This window comes from Chenopodium quinoa, unplaced genomic scaffold (genome assembly GCF_001683475.1).
Source record: "Chenopodium quinoa cultivar QQ74 unplaced genomic scaffold, ASM168347v1, whole genome shotgun sequence".
Taxonomy (NCBI): domain Eukaryota; kingdom Viridiplantae; phylum Streptophyta; class Magnoliopsida; order Caryophyllales; family Amaranthaceae; genus Chenopodium; species Chenopodium quinoa.
In genome coordinates, this window is record NW_018742907.1 from 1,075,354 (window position 1) to 1,094,534 (window position 19,181).

The following is a 19,181-nucleotide window of genomic DNA, read 5'->3' on the forward strand; positions in this document are numbered from 1 at the left end:
ATAACTAAAGACCCCACAGAGTACCAACGAAGGTGCTAATAATGGGATTCGAAATCTCGTCCTGACTAATAAAAAGTTGGATATAATCTTGGATCCAATCTGAAAGAGAAAGGCGTCCATGTAATTCTGAGTGGATGCTCAAAGCGCCACCCCTCCATGCTGCTCTTACAATAGTGCATTCCCTAAACATATGGTTGAAATCTTCTAACTGCGTACTACAATGATCACATGACACATCCTGTATTGGAACCCCCCTGCGTTGAAGTTCACCTTTGACCACTAAACCGTTATGGAATAACTTCCATAAGAACAATTTCCAATTTGGCTGTAAATGAAGGGACAAAAGGATTATCCAAAAAGGACTTAACAATTGAGGAGTAAGTGGTTGTATGAGCATTGTGTAACCTGTCTTGACCGTATAATTCCCCGAAGTAGTACGCGCCTAAAATTGGAATTCCTCCTCCTGTAAAGCAGGAGATTCCATAGCAAGGATTGTGGAAGCATCTGCGGATTGAAAACACTGTTGTGCTTTGTCAACATCCCAAGTGAGAGTTTGCGGATGAATAAAGAAATTAACTGTCCAATCTTTCGCAGTGGCTAGGAGGATTCCTGCCAATTTGAGCTCCCTGCAAGAATGGATTTTCAGTTGCCAACTTTCAAGTTGCACCCCGTTGATAGAAGTTCCTCCACGCGAAGCAGTCCGTGAAGGTCGTAGGACTGTCGACCCGAGTAGCGTCTGGCCAGATGTGGAGTAGGCGATAAGAATCGTGCACGAGCTGTATAGATTTTGGAAATAAGCAGCTGAGGGTAGTTAATAATTCTCCAAGCTTGCTTCATAAGAAGAGCTTTATTTAGAGTTGAGATACACCGAATTCCTAATCCACCCATAGCTCGAGGAAGATGTATTTTTTCCTTTACCCACCCAATGCATTCCTTGATTTCCCGACTGTGACAAAAAAAATTCAATAATAAGCCATCAATTTTCCCCGCAATTGAGATTGGGATTTCAAAGCAGGAAAGAAGATGAGAAGCCATAGCCACCAGGATTGAGTTCATGAAAATTAACTTTTGTGATTAAGAAAGCTTGACAGCGTTGAGCGTCGTAATGCGACCAACAATTTTGTCGACGAAAATTGGAAGCAGTCTTTCTTCTTCCCATAAAATCAATGGGGTGCCCAAGATGATTGTCAAACACTTGAACGTGTTTCATACGGTACATCGCCTTAAATTCATCCTGTGCAGGTGTTGTAGTGTTCAGATTGAATTTAATCAGAGACTTGTTGAGATTCAGCTCTTGACCAAAATTTTTGTAAAGCGTTGAATTATCTTGATGATATTCGTACAAGAAGCAGCAGAAGCTCTGAAGAAAACCATAGCGTCGTCGGCGAAGAAAAAATGGGAAATAACAGGACTCTTTTCTATTCTCTAAACCATATGCAAGTCTTATCCCAAATGTATCATTATGGAAAAAAATATCCATACAGAAGAGGAAGAGGTACGGGGATAAAGGGTCCCCTTGACGAAGACCACACTTAGGCCTAAAAGCCTCTAAAGTATTGTCGTTGATGAGAGATTTATAGGAGACTATAGAAATGCATTGGTGAATCATTTGAAGCCATCGAGGTAGGAAACCATAGGCTTTAAGTGTAATACCCCGTAGTTTGAAACGTATTTTCTAATTAATTAATTAATGAATATTTCCTAAAAAGGGTATCTTAGTAATTTTACTATTTGAATTTTGGAGCCAAAATGATATTTGAATTTTGGCGCCAAATACATTTTAAAACTCAATAATTATTTTGGATTTTGGACAAGATTTATTATCCATTTATTTTATTTTAAAAACTGGATTATTTATATATTTTGGATATTTTAATTAAAGCAAAAACTATATTTTATTATTTAATTAATAGGGTTCGACAATTCCTAATTATTGACTAAGATTTTCGGATTTTCCTAGTGTGGAAAATCTGATTTTCTAGGTTAATTTATTTATTGAATAATTGGTATCTTTTTAATTAATTATTTTATACAATAAATATTATTTACACGATTATTTTTAATTCCTTAAATATAGAAAAATAACTTCCTAAAATATACTAATAGGATCCAAAAATTTGAGCTATGGAAGCTCAATATTTTTGGCCCTCATGGTCAAATTTTGGGTGATTTATTTTGGAAAATTGTATTTTTAATTATCTCCTTAAAATCTCTTATTTTCCTTAATTTTATTTCACCATCTCCTAAATATTTGATCATCTTATTTTCCTACCTTATATCTTCCTTGATTATTTCCCAAGTAATCTCTTTTGCCATATTATTTTTCATGACAACACACTTTCTTTAATTCTATTATTTTTAATCACCTTAATATCAAAACTTTCCATATTTCTTTCATTCTCTTCTCCAAGTAATTCCTTAATTCTTTTTTTATCATAATTCTTCCTACATTCTCCTACCATAATTCTTGCATGAGCTAGCCTATAAATACCCCCTCATACCTCTCATATTTTTCACACCAAAAACTCAATTATTTTCTTCTCTTTTACTCTTCGTTTCCCTCAACCTTTTCCTACTTTTCTTCTCCTTTCTTTTAAAAGAAAATCTGCCCGTATATCTTTGGAGCCAATTTTCGGGCTCTTCTTGTCAGTTCTGGGGTTTTGCTATCTCACAAAAAAATTATTCCTCTTAAAAAATCCTTGAGGTTAGGCTCAAGAATCACCCAATTCGGAGTTATATCAAAGGAGTTATGACCTCTACAAGTTCTGCCTATTCTTTCCAATGCAAATTCAATTCTCTTTAATCCTATTCCTTTATTTTCTTCATGGTTAGTTTTCTAGAATATAAATACCTATTTCAAGTTATAATTTTATATTTAAGTATTATTTTTAAAAGAGTTTTATAGTCCATGGACATTAGATTTGGGTTTATGTCTAAAGATGTTGTGATAACCTTATGGTTATGTTAATTGCAAGGTGCATTTATGATTGAACTTTGAAAGTGCGAAGTGTTGATTGATATTCGGAATCAAGGTACGTTTAGGTGGCTAGATACCTTCGAAAGTGATTGGTTTGAATAGCATGTTTTATATGAGTTTATTGGTGATTGAATTAAATTGATTTGAATCATGATTTATGAAATAAAGTATGTTTGGAGGTATTGATTTTAATATCATGTTTAAATGGTTTGAAAATATTTATTATGTTTAAGGGAATTTGGTTTTAAAAAAAAAGTATGTTTGATTGTTTTAAAGAGTTTTTAAAAAGGTTTTTCAAAGGAAGATTTATGGATTTTGAAAAGTTATTTATATGAGATTTAATTCTCAAGTATTTATTAAAAGGTTGATTTTGAAAGCACGTTGAATTAAATAAAAAGGAGTTTTGAGTTAACTTATTATAAAGGTTGATTTTATTCAAAGAGGAATTTTATTGAATTCTTTATTAAAGCTTTACAAGCATGTTGTTAGTAATCCCATTATGCGGATTTGGTTGATAAGAACTTAACTATTGAAAACAAGAGTTTAGAAGAGCAATCTCCCTTGAGAATCCAGTTCTTTTTGCATCGCTGTTTCCAGAATTGAAGTTGTAACAATATATTTTCCTTTGAATTAACTATATTGGACAAATATCTAGACGCATCTGAGATAGATTGTATTGCCTCCCCCTCTGCCGAAAGGTCGTTACTGAATTCTTCCAGTCTACACCCCATAACTTCTTGTTATTAAGGCACCAGTTTCTAATTAAAATTCGAACAGAGACCAGTTTCTTAGAGAGAGAAAACATAGGGGAGCCAATATTGTTTAGTTGCCAAGTTTGAATAACAAAGTCATAGATCTGTTGGTAATTAAGGCACCAATTATCCAATTGGTAAGGCCTGTTTGAGTGTTGTTGAATAGCACAGTCCTTAAAATTGATAGCAGCATGATCCGAAACAAGAATAGCTTGATTGAGCAACCTACTCTCAGGGTAGTTTGTAAACCATTTGGATGCCATATAGAAACGATCCAGTCGTTGTAGAATGAGTTGGTCCCCTTCTCGATTATTAGTCCAAGTATACGGTGGGCCTTTGAAAGGTGTTGAGAAGAGACTTGATTTAAGACGAAAATTAATAAACGAATCCCAACCTCTAATAACATTCAATTTGATTAATATCTCCAATAATCAAAATTTTAGGTGCTATATAGCTAACAAGTCTAAAATTAACCCCCAAACTTGGGGTCGATCTTCTAGAACAGGAGCACCATAAACAATCATCACACACTTATCTATTTCATTATGTGTTTTTACATTACAAAGTATAACATTTGTAGAGCAAAAAACACAAGAATTATTTTCCGAGCCATACCCAAAAACGACTAGACCACCACTAGTTCCTAAAGCATCCGAGCCCCTCACAAAGCTAGGAGTAGTACATCCTAGTAAACTAGAAACAACGGAAACAGTTACTTTAGTTTCACTAGGAAACAAAAAGTTAAGGTTTGTACTTATGTGGTAGCCAAATAACATAAGGGAGTTTGGGGGAGTTATAGTCGTTTAGACCCCGACAATTCCATGATGTAACAATCATGGACACCTTAGGAGCTGTGAAGGGCCAGCCCCCAAACCAAAGTGCACACGTGAAACAGGAGACAAAGTAGCTGAAAGTGTAGTAGCATTCGAATAGACGCCTATAAATACCCAAGTCTACAGCAGCTGAAACATTAGATACTTTTCTTGAGGGAAAGAGCGTCTAGGCGAAGGTGGGAAAAAGGAGAATCCGCCTTTGCTGTATATGTTGAGATTTTTATTTTCCTCTGTTTTTGAGACCATGTCGAACCTGCATATCCGAAGAAAGGAAGCTGATCATAAGACCTGCACCGAGTAAAAAGGCCTTGGCGACTTCGTTTCTTATGCCAACCCATCTCAGTAGTATGTGAAAGAGGTGTTTCTTGTGCCGTGGGCTTACTGGGCAACCTATTAGAAAAGTGCAGATCAGAAGAAAAATGCAACGAAGAAGCGTCCTCATTAATTGACTGAGTCGCAAACAGAGATGGAACATCAGTATCCATCGGAACAGGAGAATCAGAAGCGACAAAGTAATGAGATTGTGAGTTTTTAGATGTGAAATGCGAAGGAACTTCAGAATTTGTTTCCGAGCTTTCACTTAAGAAACTGTCCTCCAAAGGTGCTGTCATACGAAACCCCCCACCAGAGTGAGAAGCCGAGTGATGAGAGGTGAATTGAGCATACGGATCACCTAGAGGAATAGCAGCCCTATTCTCCTCAAGATACCGAGTTGAGGAGGGTTATGATTAGACCTGTTCAATGGGTTAGGGGCCCATTTAAAGCCCTGACCCATCCCTTTTATCCATCTAATTTTTGAATGGGGCGGACTTTTAAAGGGTTGGGTCTAAGTTAAAAAGGGCTGAAATTGGATAACTCTTATGTGGCTTTTTTTTTCCTAATCTTTCTGTTTCTAAAACTTCCTAACATCAAATTATGATACCTTCAAAATAAAAATTCCCAATTTCCCCCAAATTATGAACCCTAAAAATAAATTCCCAACTTCTAAACCCTAAAAAAATCTACTCACGTCAATGTTCTTGCTGTTGCTCTCAATCTTCGACCCTCTCACTCACCATCATCCTCACCAGCGCTGCTTCGGATTGCTCGTTGACCTCACTGATGATTCGGGTTTCTCGCTCATTCTCACTGTCGATTCGAGTTTCTCTCTCATCGTCACTGGCGCTTTACACACCCTCACCGGCACAGCTTCGATTCTCTCAATCACCATAGTCGGTGCTTCGAGCCTCTCGTTGACCCTCATCGGCGTTTGGGTCGTTCAATGAAAGTCTCACCCACCGATCTAATTGTTGACCTGCGGGCTCACCGTCATCCTGGCTGATTTGAACTCTGTAACTGATTTTTATACTCCTATTTCCTTAATTAAGAATGAATAGAGGTTGCGATTTTTTGGGAATTCCCTTACAAACTCTGATTTAGTTCTTACTTCAGACATCTGTTTATCTTGTTTTTTTTGAATGACTTAATTGTATGGTAGTGGTAAATGAGTGGGTGGAAAGTTGCAGAAGAATTTAAAGCCAAGTTTGTTGCAGACTAAGCTAAAATGCGTTTGAGTTTAATTTGTGAGGGCAGTGGAATTGAAAAATATCAGATTTTGTTATTAATACGCTCTATTTGGTGTGAATTGGAGATGGTATTTGTTAGGATATGCACATATACCAGATAATTACATGAATCTTTCAAGTTAGACGAGTCACATAAAACTGCTGTTTTTAGCAGAAAATATATATGTTGTATATCTGATTTTGGTTCAACAGTTAAAACATTGTTAAATTGGGTAATTTTGAGAATGTTTTGAACTTCTTGCAGCCTTCATCTTGTTTATTGGCTAAGGCCTTTATAAGGCCCCTTGAAGGCCCTTTATAATTCTCTTATATTGTGTTTACTTTATGGTTGTTGTATTTTGTTTTTACATTTTGAATGGGTTGGGCTTAATGTCCCATGGACAAGCTTGGCCCATTTTGTATTAGGCTTGGCTTGGCCCGGCCCGGCCCATTTCATAAAAAGCCTGGCCCGGTCCGTTGAACAGGTCTACTTATGATACGACTCCGATGTCGTTGGGTCTGTCTCGCAAGAAGTGAAAGAATCAGACCCCTGACCAGAAGCAAACCCTTCAGAAATAGATGGTGTGAGGGCACCCAAAGCATGAGACACGTAACCATTTTGATACACACCATTAATGGGAATAAAATTAGGTTCAAAATTGTCATTATCATCTTCATTATGATCAGGGACATTCCCACCACCATTAGGTTGATTCTCACCACCGTTGGGTTGATTACTATCACCTCCACCCCGAAGAATCTGAATCAGAATTATCAGGTTCAACGTCATCATTAGAGTCCGAATTATCATCCCCATCCGAATTATTATCATGAGGTTCATCATCAGTATCATGGTTATCATCATTACCGTGATTATCATCAGGAGCATCATCATCATCATTTAAATTAGCATTATCCGAATCAGAGTTATCATCAGGGTGAAATTTTGTGCCAAAATTAAGAGATTGACTCTAGTATTGCGCTCTCAGAAAATATCATGACTTCCTCTGAGCAGCCAAATAATCTGAACGCTCATAAATTTCCTTATAACGCCCCATACACCCGCATTTCTTACAAAGCCTAAAAACGCCTTCATAACGAAAATAAACCGAAATAGGAGCAAATTCACCAAGAACAAAACAACTGGGTATTATAGGTTTAGACTAGTTGATAAGTCTTTTTGGGTTTTAATTTCTATTCCTTTATAAAAGATAACTAGATATAACATTTTATCAAGCAATTCATGTACTTCTATCTATAACACATCTTGGTTGTTTGCAATCCCAGTATCTTATTTTATACTTGAATAGTTGATTAAAAATGGTTGCACATATAAATGTATATGAAGTTCAATACAACATCCACTAATTAAACAACTAACTATAAACAATAAGTTTAGCGTGAAAATTAAGCAAAACATTTGTGTTGTTTAATTGTTCCATCTCTACATGCATTTATCAATAAGATTGTACACCGGTCCAAAACCGGACTGAATCTAACCCGGACTTGAATCATTGATTTTTAAGGACCGGAGACCGAACCTGAATCAACAGGTCCGGTTCCGGCCAAACCTGAAAAATCAGGTCCAGTCCGAATTTGGAACTGAATAGACCTGATTATTAATTTGTTTCGTCTTTTTTTTTTTAAATAAAAAACCTGTTAGACCTATTTATGGACCTGTTTAGACCTGATATGGACATGTTTAGACCTGATATGGACTTGTTTAGACCTGTTTAGACCTGATATGGACCTGTTTGGACCTGAAATGACTTATTTGGACCTGTTTAGACTTGTTAAATAATAATAAAAAAAAAGCAGCTTTACTGCTTTCAGGTCCGGACCTGAAAATTCCGGTTTTTACCCGGTCCGAACCGGAAACTCGGAATCATGGATTTTTAAGGACCGGGATCGGACGTGAATTCACCAGTCGGGCTCCGGTCCGATTCAGTCCAAACAAGTCCGATTCAGGTTGGTTTTCAGGTGCGGGCCACTTTGTGTACACCCTTATTTATCAATACACAACTTTTTCTGTTGGTATATTTTATTATTTTATAAGCATGACTTATATAAACATAATATTTTGAAAATATATATATTTTTTTTATTATTATATACTTCGTATAATCGATTGGTAATATATGGTCAAAACAAGTGCTTTGAATGTTGCTTAAGTTCAACGGGGAACAACGAATATTAAAATAAAATTAATAAATAATATTTTGGCAGTTTATTTTTAATTAAAAAGGGGGATTTTATTAATGCCCCTCAAAAACCCTCATTGTATAAGGTGAGGATACTCCTTTAAATTTACTTCTCTTTTATTATTGTTTTAGAACGTCACCCTTTATCATGTGAATTAATCAAAGTGTGATTTATACCACTTTCAATTTTTGTATCACCGTACCCTATCAATTCACACTATTTAGTAAAACAAGTTAACAACTTTTATGTTCTCGTTGTTAATTATCGATCCTCAAAAAGTCTAAAAGTATCAAACAAATGATTTTGTTAACTTAAAAATTGATCTTTTTATTCTAACACATCTCTACAAACATGTTAATTTATCGTTAACTTAAAAAATGATCTTTTCACTTTAGCACATTTTCTACAAACATGTTAATTTATCAATCATCACTAGATGATTATCAGCTAAATCTTTATTGATATAACTCAAATATCGTCTACATTATCAACCCGAATATAACACATGCGTACGCTGAAAAAAAAAAAAAAAAATAAGCCAAAAAAAACTTTTAAACGGGTTTGTAATATTGTATTGATGGCTTGTAAAAGTGAGACCAGCCCATTAACAACAAAACTAGCCGTTTACAAAGGTGGGCCCAAACTCCAATAAGAAACCAAGGATAGGTCACCTACAAAAAATCACAGTCAGTATTTTTAACTCTTTATAAAACCAACTTCAAGGGTAAAACTGGTAAATTCTCATAAAACGAGGGGCCAAGTAATAAAATCATAAAATGCCCGGATTAATTCCTAAAAGAACCCAAACGGTTCCGCTTCTCCGCTTCTATATATACCCCCCCACAGGTAGAACTCAATTACCTCGTTTACCCATTTCTCAGTTCAACTTTTTCTCTCTCCTCCATTTTCGTCTTCCTCCTTCCTTCGATTCTCTTTCTCTCTCCTAGGGTTAGGGTTTCTGCACATTTTCTCTCTCCTCCAAAATTCTGGAAATGGCAACTGAGCTTCAGAACGGAGCTGACAACAACGGTGCTGCTACAACCGTTACTTTCTCGGCGTTCAAGCCACAACTTCAGGTTCCGGCTCCTAACGCTGCTGCTGCTGTTCAGTTTTACAAGGCTGCTTTTGGCGCTGAGGAAGTTAGCCGTGACATGCACCCTAAGAGGAAGGCTGAACAGGACACTCCTCTCGTTCTCTCGGCTGATCTCAAGCTCGGTGCCTCTGTCTTCTCTGTGTCTGACCTTGCTGTTGATGCTCCGTAAGTTTTTTCTCTATTTCCTTTTTCCTGTATTTTTGTGATTTAGTGGTGATTTTTGACCGATGTATGTTTTTGTCTGATGATGAAATGATCTTCCTATTTTGTCGTCTATTTTCTTGATTATTGTGATTTTTCTGCATTTTCCGTGTTTATAAGTCTAGGATAGACTGATGCATGATTATTGTGTGATTTTGTCTGTACTTGATTATCTTCGTTTTTCGTCGATTAATTTTCTCATGTTAAATTTTGCGACGATTTGTGTTTTTTTCGCTTCATCGGCTTATTTCACGTCAAAATTTGTTTTCCGTCGATTAATCAACTCAATTTAAATTTTGCGTCGATTTGGTTTTATTCGCTCATCGGCTTAGTTTTTTTATCTCCTTAATAATTGGTATAATTTCACGTCAAAATTCTAGACTACGTGATTTTGTGTCTATTTTTAACGTTTGTGTTTATTCAATTATTCCTATTTTATCTCAAATTTCTGTTCAACATCATTCAGAAATCGCTTTTCAGAAAGCGACGTTTCAACTTTGCTCTACTTTTAATTTCTCGATAATGTTTAATTTTTTACCTTTATTCTCTCATTTGTACCGCTATTTTTTCCAGTGTTCTATTTTCCTTATTTTCTCTGTACTAATCTTCAGATCTGTTGATTTTCAGCATAAAACATTTTCTATTAATTAAAATTATGTTTTTCTAGATTTTATTAATGTATTTTTTAACTCTGTACGTGCACTATCTGATTTCTCAATCCGAAACTTCCTTTTCTTTACCCGTACAATTATTATTATCCGTTTATTTAAAAAAAATTAATTAATTTGTTGTTTGAAAAATCAGGGCAAAAACTGAGGGAGGAGGCCTAGTATTCAGCTTGGTGACCGATGACCTGGATGCCGCTATTAAGAAGGCAGTAGCAGCTGGTGCAGTGGCCGAAGGCGAAGTGACGGAAGACGAAGTCGCTGGGCGCGTGGGCAAGCTCAAGGACCCCTATGGTTATTTCTGGGTCATCTCAACTCCTGCTAAGCCTGCTGAGGTGGAAGCCTAATCAACCGTCAGATCTTGATTGATCTCTGCTAATTGTTAGGTTGTCTTTTAATGTTGGTAGTTAATTAGCAATTAAAAAAAAACTAGTAGATGAAGAAGATATAATTAAGATTTAAGATGAATGAACAGTTAGAATCATCCTCTAGTTGGGTGTAGTTGCTGAAATGTTGATAGCGTAATGCTTACGACTCTCTGAGTCTCTCTGGGTTGTCTTTGTCTCCCGAATTCATTTTGAATTTTGAATCACTTTTTGATGAGAGGTTGGAACCAAAAAAAGGAAATTTACTCTTGTTTTTGACCGGCAGTGTTTAATATTTTGTTGTCCCGGTTCTTCATGTTTCGTTTTAATTCTTTGTTGTCCAGTCCCTAAAAATTTCATGTTTTGTTTACTTGTAATATTATGTTGGTTTTGTCTCTAAACCGTCTTCGTGTTTTGGTTCATCTGTTGGTTCCTTCCGTCTCTGAATGTTCTTCATCCTACAGTTGAATTTTCCGTTAATCTTATATTGGGTCCCTATCTAAAGGTCTTTTTGTGTTTTGGTTGAATTTTCTGTTTGTTTCATTTTATAAGTTCTTCGGGTTTTGGTTAAACTTCTGATTTTGGCACACACATTTCAATGTAAGAGCACACTTTTCTATGCTCTTATCATATAAGGGTGTCCAAAATTAATTAACGGTGTAACAAATATTTGTTGTTTTTTATTAATTGGGGATTAAGTTTGGAATCAAAGCATCGGTGAGTGGAAAAGTTTTATGGGGGAGTGTAATTAGAGTAATAAAATTAGATTTAAAAAAGTAATTCGAATTTTATTTTTGTCCTATATTCGAATCGTCGTTGAGCGTGACAAGTCCGTATGGGGAAGAAGCAGAAAAAAGAGTGATGAGGGGTGTGAAGATGTACTCGACAAATGAATGTGCGAAACGTGTTACTGTTTAATAAATCACGCGCGTTGTGATTGGTTATTTATAGTTTGAAAGTTGATTTAGTGGTCCCTACATTTCGATTCTGAACTAGTGTGTGTGTAGTGTTTTGCGTTGAGTGATGGATCGTTCTTGCTCTTCTGCACACTGCACTCCTCTTAAACTCTGTCATTTCATTTGCATTTTTTGAACGACTGTCTAGACTTGTACAATTTACATTTATTTTCTCTCTCCTACTCGTAATTTTCTGTGGACAGTACTTAAAAATTGTGAAGCATTTTTATTAATGGATTGTTCTGTTGTTCTTCAAATGTTGTGAAGCATATCTTTGGTTGTGAAATGTGTTATTGTTGGATTACTGTATAAGGTTTTAATTTGCTCTTCATTTTCTGAATAAGTTACTGAAATACCCCAGCCTTCTTTTCTGGGTAGAGAAAGCAAAAGGCCATATAATCCTAACCACTCTCCTTGAACATGCTACATGCCAACTGCCAAGTCTGCATACTCGGTACTATTAATATTAATAAATATCGTCTGCATAATTTATAATTGTATGAATTTATTAGTGTTAATTATATTACAGAGTTTGATAGGTGGAGATAGGGGTGTACACCGGTCCAAAACCGGACCGGACCTGGACCGGACCTGTTTGGACCGGGGACCTGAATTGGGTAATTATGAGGACCGGGGACCGGACCTGAAAAATCAGGTCCGGTTCGGGTTTGGACCTGAATGGACCTGTTTTGTGTCTTTTTCGTTTTTTTTTTAATACAAAACCTGTTGGACCTGCATATGGACCTGTTTTGTGATTTTTAGACCTGTTGCATAATTTAATAATTACATACAAACCAAAATTATCAATTACAAAACTACATAAAGTCTATAAAGTCCCGATTCTCAAACACCAAAAATACAAATGAGTCCACCGAAAATACAAATAAGTCCACGAAAACTCATAAAATTACATAAATTCTCTTAAGTCTCAACTCTCAAGTACTAGGAATACATAAATTCTCCAACGAGTTGTTTTCCCTTTGATCGCGTGATTCACACTAATGAGTCCACGAAAACAACTTCATCGTCTACATCGTTAGATTCACCACGTTGCACCTCTAAATAAAATACAATATAGAATATATTAATGATTGATAACAATGAAATAATAAATTTGGTGTAACAAAATTTCAAATACATAAAATTATTACTACCTTTCTCTATTTCCTCTAACTCTTTCAAATTTTCTTCCACATCAACAATTGGCACTTCCTTAGCTCTAAGCCAATCTTGTGTGCAAAGTAACGCTTGAACCATCTTCAATACAAAAATATTACACAAATATGTATAAACAAAGTCATATTAAGATATAAACAAACTTGATTTTATAAAATAAAAAGATAACGATGCATTACCTTAGGAGTTAAAGAACTCCGAAATGGATCTAGAGTACGACCTCCCGTACTAAAAGCAGATTCCGATGCAACGGTCGACAATGGGATGGCTAGTATGTCACGTGCCATGCGATTAAGAATCACATAACGCTGACCATTCTTACCCCACCATGTCAATGCATCTTGTTCTTCCTCCTCCGGCCCTAATTGATCATTTAAGTACCTATCCAACTCACTTATCGCATACCCACTTGTCCCCTTCAATCGTTTTGCTCTTTCTTTTAGTTTCCTCACATAATCGGAACCCACTCCTTTACTATTATCAATATCCATTGACATATTATCTCCACAATCTGGAATATTAGAAGTAGCATACATTTTTCTATATTCCTCAAATAAAGAGTAAGCGAACTCCTTCACATCATTAGCAAGTTTTGTACCCTTTTCCGGTCCATGCATATCCGTTAGTGTCAATTCAACAATGACCATCTTAGAGTGAGGGTCGAGAAGAAAAGCAACATAAATGAACTTATTCATCTTATCCACATCCCCCCAATACTTATCAAACTTTTTTTTCATTGCAATGGCCATGGCTTGAAAATTCAAGTCCTCACTTTGTTCCCAATTATTCAACATATCATACATAGAAGCAATTTCTCCTAAATCTTTATTAGCTATCACATAATGGGAACCAGAAATTCGTTTAGTTAACAGATAAAACCCCCCTAGAAACAAAACCAACCTCTCCACTTTTTCCCAATCTTCGGGTTCGGGAGGCCTTTCATTGTCATTCAAATCCTCTCCATCAGGAAGAGATAACCCACTAAAAACACGTCGATACTTCAAAGCCGTTTCCAACATTATGTATGTGGAGTTCCAACGAGTGGGGACATCAAAGGATAAAGAAGATTTTGAATCTATGTTTGCTTTTTGCACAAGATCTTTGAATCTAAGTATTCTTGCAGGGGAATTCTTAACATATTTCACAGCATTTCTAACTCTATCAATGCACACACCATGTTCTCTAATACCATCCCACACAATTAAATTAATGATATGAGCAATGCATCTAACATGAAGATTTTTTCCATCATTTATACATCCTGTTCTTCTAACCATTCTACTCAAGTGTGCACAAGCAACATCATTTGAAGAAGCATTATCAACAGTGACAGTAAAAAGTTTATCATCAATACCCCAATACTCTAAACATGCCTCAACTGCTTTTCCAATAGCCTCTCCTTTATGACTAGAAATTGGACAAAAATTTATGATCTTTTTATTCAATTTCCAGTCATTATCAATGAAATGAGCTGTAAGACACATATAATTAATTCTTTGTATTGAAGTCCAAGTATCAGTGGTCACAGAAATTCTTTGACATGTCTTAAACATTTCTCTCAATTTCTCTTTTTCACTATAATACAACTTTAAACAATCACGAGCAATGGTAACACGAGATGGAATGTGAAATTGTGGACATGCAACTTGCACAAAGTGCCTAAAACCGGGTTTTTCCACATGCTTAAATGGTAACTCATCAACAATAATCATGTGAATCAATGCCTCTCTAACATCATTCAAGTTAATAATCCTACTCCCACACTTTAATTCACTACTCTCATGTTCTTGATCAAAATACAATTTAGTTTGCTTTTCTTTGCCCTTTTCTTTTTCTATATTAATAGGATTACCGAGACATGATTCTGCATGGTTTTTAACATTTTTTGAACCATTAAGATTACCATCAGCAGCAAAAGTTTTAGGACAGAACTTACATTCAGCTCGTAGTTTTCCATTCTCGACGTACTCTAAGTAATATTTCCAATACTCAGCTTTCCTCTTACTTTTTCTGTTCCATATATATTCCCGCCCCGCTTTTAGCTTCTTATCAGGAGGCAAAGTAGATTGCAATTCTTCCATATCCTTTTCAGAAAGTGGCTGTGACGTTTGTTCAGAAAAAGAAGCAGACCGTTTGGATTGAGAGCTCTCCATCTACAATATAATTATATACAATATAAGTAATTTTAAAGTAACAATTATATACACATACCATTTTATAAAAAAAATTTAAGAGCAACTTACATTGCAAGAATAAGAATCCGTGGTTCCTTGACTTCCTTCACTCCCTGCAAGAATAAAAACAAAAATAAGAACCCCTGAACTACACACAGGTTAGCCAACTTATTTAATCTTAATAATCTGAGTCCATACTTTTAGCAGCCTAGCAGGAATAAACACAAATTTTAAAGTATAAGTTAGCTTAAAAAGTGTCCATATATACACATTAGAAATATCAATACACATTAGAAATACTTTCAACTTTCTGAAATTTATGTTAAGAAAAAAATGAGAGAGGCATTGCCCACACAACACAACACAACACAACACAACCAACTTTCTGAAATTTATGTCAATACCTAGATCCTCCACTGCCCACACAACACAACACAACCAGCATCATTGGCAGCCCCACCCCTAGCCGCCTTCCCTGACACTCCAACCATGGAATCCACCCCACAAATTCCATTCCCGCCGGAATAACCTCACTCAACCACTCCAAAACCCCCTCCAATCCAAAACACCACCCAGCCACCCCGAAAACCCATCTCCACTCTCGGTGACCCTACCAGCCACCACGAAAACCCCATCTCCACTCCCGACAACCCCATCAACATTCACAATTTTCCATCCAGCCATCCCAAAAACCCCAGCTCACCACCCCAACCCACCCCACCCCACCCCACTGCCACCCCTTAACCCTTAACCCCCACACACCAGAACCGTACCACCGTAACCCCACCATAACCCCACCCCAACCCACCCTACCACACAAATTTTCGCACTAAATTAATCTTAATAATCATAATAAACACAAAATTTCGAACTAAATTTCGCACTTGAACCCTAAACTCAAAAAAACCAAAAAAAAAAAAAAACAGAAATTCAAAAGAGATGAACTAAAAATAAGAAATTCAACATGCAAACATCAAATAATCATTAAAAGCAATTGAAAATTTGAAACAAGAATAAACATATAAATTCTCACACTTAATTTATTATTTCGAATTAAAAATACCAAAATTATAAGCAAATACTTACCAGATATTATCGGTGTGCATCGCCTGAGAGAATGAGGGAGGTGTCGGCAGTGGGCGGTGGCCGGAGCGAGTTGGGACAGCCGGACAGCCGCGTTGAGAAGTTGAGATTGAGGGAGGCTGAGAGTTTGGGCTTAGGGAGTTAGGGTTAGAACTTAAAAATATGAAAGAGATTGAGGGAGGCTGAGAGAATCAGATATTTTCTTGTTTGTTTGTTTTTTTTTTTTTTTTTTAATTACGATTTCCCGGGTTTCAGGTCCGGACCTGAAAACCCCGGGTTTGGACCGGGTCCGGACCGGGACCGGGAACCTGGATTTTTAAGAACCGGGACCGGACCTGAATCAACATGTCCGGGTCAGGTCCGGTCCGGTTCAGGTCGGTTCAGGTCCGGGCCAATTTTTGTACACCCCTAGGTGGAGATGGAGTAGAACTCATCTTGTAACCATAAAATTGAGCATCATATCACCCCCTACGTAAAGATTACTGAGTATTAAAGAGGATAAATTCAAGTGTTTGTGAGAGTTGTAAAGATTGTATTTTTTTTAATTTCTTAAGATGTTATTCTAAGTGTAGGTGTGTTCCGTATTTGAAAGAGAAATATATACCGCATAACATAACAGTAGAAGAGAAAAGATTAAAGTATTGCAAGTAATCAAAAATAAATGTTGTAATCTTAATTAGTTAAATAACAAATGAAATTTTTTTCACCTTTGTAAATAAAAAAAATGAGGTGATAATTTGATTATTTGAGTGCTATCAGGCTACGAGCCTATGCCTAATTTGAAAAGAATGAGTATTGAGTAGTTTATAGTGTGTGGCAATCTTAAGAAGTATTTAAACAAATACAAATTTGTATATATGACTGGCTACATCGTGTGGCTGGGGTTACTCGATTTACTCGATCAGGGGTTACTTGATGGGATCGGTAAGGGGTTACTCGATCAGGGGGTTACTTGGTTAGAAATAACTCGAGTAACCCGGACACACAACGTGGCCAGTCACACAGAAAAATCCCCTTAAACAAAAAAAATTGACAAAAATAAAATTGGTCGTTGGTCGTGGCATCTTCACTGCCGCCCAACCTGAGGTTAATCCATTTGGTCGTTTATTAGCACTACAAGACTATTATTTAATTCCAAAGTCTTTTTTTTTTTTAATTTTTTTTTTATCGTCAAAATAAAATTAAAATATTTTGTAGCTTCAATTATGAAATCCACTAATTACATACTCACATGCTTGGCCATTATAAAATGAGAAGCTAAATTGCTTCACTAAAGAGCTAAACTGCTAATTATGTCCACTAAATTGGTACGGAGCTTATATTAGTGAATGTGCATCTTTCAGCTTGTTTACTGCGTTATCATGACGGAACCAATTGTTGATGAACACATTAGGAGAATAATCAAAGAGTTGTGAACACTTTGTTCTTTAATTGATTAAGTGAATATTCAAATACTTGGAAAAAGTAAAATTCCTGCTTGTAAAACTGATTATGTCATTCTCTAATCTATTGGATGATGTGGGTTAGATGAACAAGTGATTATTGATTGCGATGTGATCACTTATTAGTACATAAAAGCCCCAACGCAGATCGCATTATTAAGATATACGAAGTATTACTAGGGACGATATGATAAATCAGGATAGAGTCCTAATGGATCAAATTGTAGTCCAATTTTCTATGCTAAATTCAAATCCAACATAAATCCGTTAGGTATGGAAATGTCTAGATCCAATGTGTCATGCAAATTCGAGTTTAAAACAGGTATCGCACATTTTCATAGTGTTTTGCCTAAATTTTACGACAAATGTCATTTACAAGTAAATAGGGTCTTCAGGGGTAGAGACTAAAGCGAGTAAATAGGGCCTTCGATTGAGAGAGAGAGAGAGAGAGAGAGGGGGAGGGGGGGGGGAGAGAGAGAGGGGGAGGGGGGGGGAGAGAGAGAGACGGTTGTGTCTATTTACTGAATTGTGGCTTTGGACAATTGAGCCTTTGAGGTCCCTAGAGAAAATTAGTATTGTAGTTTGGTTATTAAATTTTTTATACAACGTGTATATGTTTTTTCATTGATAAACCTAAATTCGACCCGGATTTATCGAGTCTAAATTTCGAGAACCCATTTGTAAACACATATCTGAATCTGAATTGAGTTCATGATCCACTGCCATCCCAAGTACTAGTTAGGTATTGGTCTTTTCACCTTATTCTCATTTCTTATTACTTGTTCTTGTTAAATATGACCATTTCAAACTAGAGACATTCTTTGTAATTTATATCAAATATAAAATTGATCAACTCAAACTAGATTGAAAAAGAACATCTTAAGTAAGGGAAAGAGAAGATAATTTAGTTTCCATGTTCCTCAAAAAAAAAAAAACGGGTTTCCATGTTGCAACCATTTGGTTGACAAATAAAAAAACGGGAAGTTGAAATTTCTAGGAATTGAAATTCTTTGGAGTTGTTTGGTTGACAAAATCATGGGAATTTCCACTTCACACAAAATGGAGGTATTTAATTACCTAGGGAGACTTAGATAAGTCGAACTTTCCATGGGAATTTACACTTCCCATGGTTAACCAAACACAATTTAGCATTTCCCAGGAATTCTAATTACATGGAAATATACATTTTCAAAGAATTAGCATTTCCCACGTTCAACCAAACGAGGCCTTAGGACTTAGAAGTGCTTCCTCTAACACTAAGACAAAAAAGCATAGTCATAAAAGGCCAACCATATGACTTTATTAATAAAAAGTTAGTTATCCGTCTCTAAAAAATGCTAGATACAATCTATTTTGAATGAGCTTATTACAAGTAAAGATGGTTGTGATACTTGTAAGCTGGATAAGGCCGTGACTTGTTCAAAGCTTGTATGCCTTGAACCAGAACACATAACCAATTTGCCGTATTGAAATTTTTTAAAGGCGATCCATGCACAACCCAAGATCACCCATCGCCATGCTTAAGCATATTTTATCGTCCCCAATGAAGGGACTGAGGGAGTACAAGCTAGAGGCAAATAACATTATTACCAAATCCTAACCTAATTTTACCAAATCCTAACCTAATTTTTTAAAGATTTGTTAGAGCAAAGCCCAAAAGGAAGGGCATCTTAGACAACATAATATCAATCCATAAAACTAATGATATGAAGCCCAAT

At 36.0% G+C, this 19,181-nt stretch overlaps 1 protein-coding gene across 1 annotated transcript; it reads left to right on the forward strand.

The window, feature by feature from the left end:
- The first annotated feature begins 9,163 nt into the window (after positions 1 to 9,163).
- Positions 9,164 to 10,925, forward strand: LOC110727558 (uncharacterized protein At5g48480-like). The gene is made up of 2 exons (XM_021907123.1): positions 9,164 to 9,566; positions 10,407 to 10,925. The coding sequence occupies exons 1-2, from the start codon at positions 9,301 to 9,303 to the stop codon at positions 10,612 to 10,614; spliced, it is 474 nt and encodes a 157-aa protein (XP_021762815.1). The 5' UTR covers positions 9,164 to 9,300; the 3' UTR covers positions 10,615 to 10,925.
- Positions 10,926 to 19,181: the final 8,256 nt, after the last annotated feature.

Bases quoted from the DNA above. Each gene is read 5' to 3' on its own strand.
- LOC110727558 (XM_021907123.1), top strand. From the start codon at position 9,301: ATGGCAACTGAGCTTCAGAACGGAGCTGACAACAACGGTGCTGCTACA. The intron at 9,567-10,406 runs GTAAGTTTTTTC...TTGAAAAATCAG, and splicing joins GACCTTGCTGTTGATGCTCC to GGCAAAAACTGAGGGAGGAG.